Genomic DNA, 7,414 nt, shown 5'->3' with positions numbered 1-7,414 from the left:
TTGTGTCTTTTGTGCACTGATTAATTCCAAGCCATAAGAAAGGCGTCTGACTCACGGTCCGTCCTCAACAGACATTTATTAAATCAGTGAATAAATGCAATGATGCAGTAGGTATAGCAGAGTAATTGGCTGGAGTATTTAGGCGTTTTAAACAAGGAGTAAGTGGTAGGCATAATTGTGAAGGAATTCTATGGTAAGTTACCATTGCAAATGATAAAGGACGCCATAATATGAAACAGAAGGACTCGCCATCCCTAAAATGAAGCACAAGCACAGGACGTGAAGCACACACACATTACCTCCATGCTGAGAGAAACCGCAGACTGTCCGCCTGTGTGACCAGTCCTTACGTTCGGCCTCATGCTGGATTTTGGCGGTTGGTTTGCACAGCCAGGGCACAAGCCCCACCCAGGCTCCACCGGGAACCAAGAAGCCTCCAGGCTAAATAGGAGGAGCCATGTTTCCCCAGCTACTCCACCTACTGCCTTTTATGGCCCATGGAGGGCCACGTGACCACTGGGAGCACCGTCATTGGCTGGTGAGAGGAAGAGGCGGGCTCTGTAGCAGCCTAGGAGAGGGGAACTGACGGGGAAGCTGGGAGCCCAGCTGGTGGCGCTGTGGCACGGGCTGGCCTGGAGGCCGCTCTAGCACCGTCACTTACGTTGTCTGCACGTGGCTGGCGCTGCGCTGCTCCAGGCTTACCCGGACCCAGACAGACCGGTCTCTGTGCCTCGAGGGCGTGCGACAGAGAAGGCCACGTGGTACAACTTGGAGGCAGGAGGTGACAGCACCATGATGCGACTTCTGAACCGGGTCTTAGCCTTCTTCCGGAGGAGGAGGCAGCCGGCCTATTACGCACAGCAGCAGAGTCTGCTGCAAGGTACGCCCGGGCGAGTGCCCCTGTCCTCCACGCTTAGGAGCCTCCTCTTAAGGGAGGCGCAGCCATCTTGAGGGTCCGCTGTGGGGCAGGGGCCCTTGAGTCCCCAAGAGTTAGGCCGCCACCCATCCCACCGTGCCACAAACGTGGTGGTCCAAAGCGGGCAGCCATTCGGGCCACCGCGAAGTTGTGGCGCAAAAGGCCTCCTTGGCTGTATCGCCCTGCCTTTGCCCTTGAGCGAGGCCTTTTTCTATTTCCGGAAGAAGCGGAGCCCCCTACTTTGAGGCAGAATTTGGTCTCGTAACCAAACACGTCTCTTACTTGAAGCCAAGTGGACGAGTCCTATGTCTGGTCCCAGAGGAAGGGAGGGGGCCCGTTGTGCGTGCAGGCTGCTGGAGGCACTTCCCAAATTTTGCTTGCCGTTCCTCGTGCAGGAAAGAGCGATAATTTTGGACGCAGTTTTGGAACAGACTTAGATCTTGCAGTGTTGCGGCTGGGGAGCTGGTTAAGAATCTAGAGCTATCAATAGGAAAAGGGGACCAGGTACTAGAGAAAAGGTTAGACCAAAAAGAATTAACCTAGAAGGTAACACCCACGCACAGGAGATCAATGTGAGTCAATGCCCTGTATAGCTATCCTTATCTCAACCAGCAAAAACCCTTGTTCCTTCCTATTATTGCTTATACTCTCTCTACAACAAAATTAGAAATAAGGGCAAAATAGTTTCTGTTGGGTATTGGGGGGGGAGGGAGGGGGCGGTGTGGGTGGTAAGGGAGGGGGTGGGGGCAGTGGGGAGAAATGAACCAAGCTATGACTGCTCGTTTGCTGGCGATGAAGATAAAGGTATCCATTGACAGCAGTGGAAGCTTAAAGACTCTTCCTTTGCAGTTAGGATGATCACGATGACATTCGCACTGTCACTTGGGCAAGGCACTCACAGCTCTAAACAGGTAACCTGTGTGTCAGTGGTCACAACACCACTATGGAGAGAAATTGCCATTGCACTCAGCTAACAGGTGACAAAATGGTCAGAGAAGTTAAGAAATGTGCTCAGGGCTGCACAGGAGGCCAGCACTGAACTTATTTGTAGTGAGTGCTTGCATTTGAGATTAGCTAATGGGACCTTCGTTTACCTCTGCCATAGGCAGCACCTACTTGCACACTATACGGGGAGTTGTGACATCTCTGTGTCCTGATCATGGCTGGATTGATGACTGCATCTTCTTCCATAATGTTGCCGTGACTGGCAACGTCCCACTGAGAGTTGGACAGCAAGTTATTGCGGTTGTGGAAGAAGAAGAAACAGCTCACAGATTGGAAGCAATCAAAGTAAGGTTGAGTTCAGGGAGAGCCTCTTCAATATTCTTTCTGGGATTAATTCAAGGCGCCACTGACCTGTCCAGTGGACGTAGAGTCAGAGTTGACGCCCCATTCCCGTGGACCTACAGGTTCTTCTGTTCTGATATTTTTGGGGATTTTCCTACCTATACTTAAAGGTGGTTTGTCAGTTCTAGTATGTAAACAATATGACGAACTAACGCTGTAACTTCCATATCTCCGGTAAAACAAATGTTTTTCCAAAAGTATGTATAAAAAAGCATAGTTAATACGCCAAACAATGTGCATTTTCTGCATTTTATCATACTTTTATTGAAGAATAATTGACATAACAGAAAGTTCTAAGAATACGATTTAATCACGCTTTGAAGATTTGCAGAGTTCTGTAAACACCTCAGTCCAAATGTGTACCATGTAAAGGGTTATTACCAAATTAGTTTTTAGCTACACTCTCCTAATTGATTCTTCCAGCAACAGGCTGCAGAACAACCTGTTTGAAAAGGACTTGCATGTTATTGATCTGAAATCACTTAAAAAATGAGAAGTGAAGAGCTGTCTCAGAATTTTATTTTGAATTTCAGAATGTCTTAATGACAGTAGAGCTTTTTCTCTTCTTCAAACTATCTGTGTAGAAGAGATCTCAGCTCTTTCCATGTTAGCAGAAGCGAGGTCTTTATCAGGAGAAGTAGTAGATGTAGTCCTCACGTTATCTCCCCCAATAGTCTATATGTTTGTTTTATGTGTATCTTTCGTATCATATCAATATGTCAGTCTTGTCCATTTGGTTTTTGGCTTTAGCAAGAATCCTTAGGCTAATTGCAGTTCATAATTCACACAAATACTCACTTTCTCTTCTGAAAGTTGTTCATTTACTTTTTTGCATGGAACCATTCGGTCAGCCTGCATTTGATTTAGGTGTGCTGTCTTGAGAGAAGGATCCATATCTTGTTTTGCTGAAGGCTGTCTAGTCACTACTTACCATGAATTGCGTAATCCACATCTCCCCTTTTGATGGGGAAGGCTGTCTGTCTCATACAGTCGTTTCTCTCAAACCTTTGAATCTGTCTGCATTCCCTAGCATGCTAGCGGTGTTTGCAAGGGCAAAGAAAGGGAACTGGCAGAGTGTGGGTGGAGGGGATGACAGGGAAGCTGGGGGGGGGGGATGTCGAGTGTGCAGGATGGCTGTGCGCTGGAATGCAGTCAGGGCACAGAGAGGTCAGCAGTTGTGACGGACACCGAGCACCGAGCAGGCAGGAGGCGTGATGGATCATCCACTAGGATGCTGACAGAGGTGGCGGTGGATAGACGGACAGGAGCCTGGTGCTTCACTCCTAGTTGAAGTGAAGCAGAGGCAAAGGCCCTTGAGATTGGTATTGGCCGCTGGAAAGACACCAGTTGAGAAATCGTAGTAGCTATGAACTAGGCTTTGAAAAAGCCCTGAGCACACCTCGTACCACAGTGGCCCAGGAATGCATCGGAAATCTTCTGACAAGAACTGTTACTCCTAGGACTCTGTACCGCAGAAACGCGTGAGCCAGGTAGGCAGTGTATTACACAGGATGCCAACTAAATGCCAGACTTTGTGGAACTGGGCCACTTAAATACGGGACATTCGTTCATTGGAATGCCGTATTAGCCTTTCGGTGATCTCTTGTCTTCTAAAAATGTTTGTGACCTCCCCGTGATACTTTAACACTACATGCAGAGTTAATTCTTTTTTCAAACTTGGCATGCGTGTTTGTGGGAGGGGGAAAAAAAGAAATATCTGGCACACGGTAAATAGCAAAGAAGTAGTCAGCGGCTTTCTGGATTTTATGGGATGTGAGTAATCGTTTTCTGCTTTGTGCTCACGTCTTTTCTTCTTTTTCTATGATGAACATGCATTATACGTGTAATGAAGAAAATTTTAAAATAAGTCCATTACTTCTGATAAGCCTCCATATGGGCTCCCATCTTTCATTGATTAATTCAGCCCTCACGTGACTCGTCTTTAAAATCTCTTCCCACTGTGGTGAGCTCTCCAACGTCAGTCACGTCATGCCTCTGTCCCCCAGTCCCGGACCTTGGGTAGATGGTGTTCCTCCCATTTCTCCTAAAGGGTTCTTGTTGTTCCCGTGTCCCTCCCTGCTCTGCCCCCATCCCCATCTACCAGGTGACTTCTTTCTCTTCTTTCACACACAGTTCAAATGCCACTTCCTCCAAACAATGATCTTATTTTCACTCAGTGTAAAAATTTTTCCTCCCGGAAAAGATTTTGAAACTTGATTGTCACAAGTTGCTTAGAGGTAGGTATCTTCCCATAATACCCTCCAAAAATTGGTACTCCTAAAAGGTGCAGCCTCCCACGAGGACGTCAGTTAATGCTTATTAGAGAAAAACATTTTGTGATGTACTTAAGCCTCCGTGGGAGAGGTGCGGCCCATCTGCAGACACGACTCGGGGGGTGAACCCGGAGCTCTCATTATATCTTGTAGGTTTACGTGCATTAGACCTAGATGTGCAGTTCACGCTTTGAGTGCAGTTTAGCAATCTGTGAAGCAAGTGCAGACATCATTTTTACCCTCCTCTCATGACCGTGATGTATTGGTCACATGAAATGTATGGGCTAGCGTTGAGGAGGGTTCCATAGACTGTTTCTTGAACACCAGTGGGGTTCACAGTGATGGGTAGTGGCTGCTTTTGCTTCGAGTAATGAAGCCCTTTGTGTCTGACGGGGGAACCCGGTATCTTGCAAGCATCCACAGGACGGTGACAGGCCAACTTACCAAATTGTAGTTGTTTTGATAGGGATTCCCCGGAATCATACAGGCTCCCGTTTTAAGTCTTTCTTTGGTGTGATGTAACTGTCCCCTTATCTTCCAGGTGGAGCCTTTCTCCCATCCCTTTGATTGCAATGGGCTATCAGGCCTCAGAACTCGACTTTTGATTAGTTGTGTCACTGCTGTGACAAGCGATGCTGTCTACATTAGTAATGACACTTACTTCTCCATGGACATTGTTTCTGAAGGTACGAGTTACATTTTTAGAGAAATGCAATACGAGAACTGAAATTGCTGTGATCAATTTGGTCTGAGTTATCAGCTCTTGAGTCCGCAGTTTGGAATGGAAGGTAATGGTACAGGGACACATAGGAGATGTTTATAAAAAGTCTTTCTGTCATTTCTCATATGTGAATGCAACCACTAAAGAGTGTCAAAGTTCTTTGTTATGCAGGTATTTCATCTCTAGACATTGAAAACAGCCTTCGTGTATTCTATTTTTAAATTAAGACTCCTTTTACTTTTCACTATTTCATGTGAACATTTTCTGTTTATATACTTATTTTTCACATATTTAATGTATCTCACCATGACATTTTCATACATACTCATCCCGCATTACCCTCTCATCACTCCCCAGGGTTGCTATTTCAACATAGGTCAAATGCTTCAAAAGAATGTTGCAGGTGACCTTATGGTTCTCTCTCTCTCCCTCTCTGCCTTCCTCTTCCCCCATCTTTTTTTTCTTTCTCCCCATGCAAGTGTGTGTGCTTGCACATATGCACATTGTGGAATTATGTTAAGGGTGAGCATATATTCTGTAAGAGTTTGTCTGTAGCTAAAGCTGTAAGGGCAGGTAAGAAGTTAAATTCAGTGCTCCTCCTGTGTACTTGACTGCCTTGCGTCAAGGATTTGTGAATGTGACCTAAGTGAAGAGGTAATTGTTCCAGTTTTCCTTTGGCTGTTTTAGGGTTTGTGCCTTACAAGGGTGACTGGATCCAAGTTGAATACTCCACCCAGCCTGGCACCTCAAACATCATCGCACACTCGTTGAAGCCCACTAACTGTAGTCATATTGATGAGGTAATTGGACTCCGTGTCACGCTTGTCATTAGTTTGTGACAGTTCTTCCACAGTAATCATTTTCTTGCCCAGGGTTCGTAGTTTTTGTCAGTAGTGGGGATTCTTCTCAGAGTTTTGCATTTGCTAGGCAGGTTCTCTATTGCTTGAGCCACACCCTCGGCCCCGTTTCCTCTAGGCAGTTTGCAGATGGAGTCTTGCGTTTAATTCCAGGGCTGGGCTGGTCCGCGTAGCCTGGATGAGGGGCATACCACCTGCCACGTTCAACTTTTTTCACTAGCTGAGATGAAGTCTCATGCACTTTTTCCCCAGGGCTGGCCTCGAACTTTGATCCTCCCATTGTCTCCCTGCCTCCTCTCGAGTAGCTAGGGTTGCAGGAGGGAGCCACCATGCCTGGCTGTGCCCAGGATTCTGTTGGGTGTGGCTACAATTGTAGAAGACACATTCCTTGCCAAAGAGGAGCCTATTTGCTTATTGAAGTGGAAAAACTTCCAATAGGAAGTAAGGTAGAACACACAGGTACTTAATTTCTACGTTATGTAGGGGTTTTTTGTTGTTGTTGTTTGTTTTTTGTATTCGGATGTTCTGCAAAAACAGGTAGAAAAAACAATTTGTGCACAAGAAAGGTGTGAGGAAAGACGGAACGAAGCGGGTGTGAGTCTTGAGCTTACCGATAAAAGCTGGGTAGCGACTTGGGTAGTGCAACCTGAGAATGAGGGGGAGTTCAATGGAAATAGAGGCAGTGTTACCCACTGTGGGTAATGTTCGGAGCAAGGCTTCCCGTGAGAGACCCAGAGCCCATCCGCAGAGATTCTGCCATACTCGGTGTGAGGTGGGCCCTGGGCACCGGTGTGTTCACAGAGCACCCCTGGTGTTGCCAGTGTGCCGGGGGCAGGTTGGGAATCGGCGGAGGGGTGGAGCGCTCGGCAGGACTGAGCCATGGTGAGAGGTGCTGGGCCCGTTGGGATGATTATGGTTTTCTAAAACCGTGTCTGTCCTTTCTGTCGCAGGTCTACATCAGTAACATGCACGGAAGTCAAGGGGTGATAGACGACGCTATCTTTTTCACTTTGGATTCTCTGAAACTTCCTCCTGGATACGTTCCTCAATTACATGACCTTGTCGATGTGGTCATAGTGGAGAGCGCTCAGTCCTGCTATACCTGGAGAGCGGTTTCCATGACCCCAGTGCAAATGTCGCAGTAGCCAAGCCTCTTCTTGCCTGTTCCTGTTCACTTGTATGGGCCTAGGAGGCCTGGCGTAATGGCAAAGTTTACGTTAGGAACCATATAGAATATCTTAACTAGGATTTCCCTGTAAACGTAGGGAGCGGTTGAGACCGCGAGCCGACTTTAGGGAAG

At 47.1% G+C, this 7,414-nt stretch overlaps 1 protein-coding gene across 1 annotated transcript; it reads left to right on the top strand.

The window, feature by feature from the left end:
- The first annotated feature begins 792 nt into the window (after nucleotides 1-792).
- LOC109679884 (cancer/testis antigen 55-like) lies at nucleotides 793-7,259 on the top strand. Its single transcript, XM_020154944.2, has 5 exons — nucleotides 793-880; nucleotides 2,022-2,206; nucleotides 5,078-5,222; nucleotides 5,945-6,057; nucleotides 7,065-7,259. Exons 1-5 carry the CDS (start codon nucleotides 793-795, stop codon nucleotides 7,257-7,259), a joined length of 726 nt encoding a protein of 241 aa, XP_020010533.1.
- The last annotated feature ends 155 nt before the right edge of the window (nucleotides 7,260-7,414 follow it).

The sequence above is a fragment of the Castor canadensis genome, chromosome X, assembly GCF_047511655.1.
Source record: "Castor canadensis chromosome X, mCasCan1.hap1v2, whole genome shotgun sequence".
NCBI classification, from domain to species: Eukaryota; Metazoa; Chordata; class Mammalia; order Rodentia; family Castoridae; genus Castor; species Castor canadensis.
This window is presented reverse-complemented; position numbering and strand designations above follow the sequence as displayed.

What these genes read in the sequence shown, in the direction of transcription:
- LOC109679884 (XM_020154944.2), top strand. Translation starts at nt 793, where the DNA reads ATGATGCGACTTCTGAACCGGGTCTTAGCCTTCTTCCGGAGGAGGAGG. An exon ending in GCAGCAGAGTCTGCTGCAAG is followed by an intron (nt 881 to 2,021) that starts GTACGCCCGGGC and finishes CCTCTGCCATAG; the next exon opens with GCAGCACCTACTTGCACACT. An exon ending in ACAGATTGGAAGCAATCAAA is followed by an intron (nt 2,207 to 5,077) that starts GTAAGGTTGAGT and finishes CTTATCTTCCAG; the next exon opens with GTGGAGCCTTTCTCCCATCC.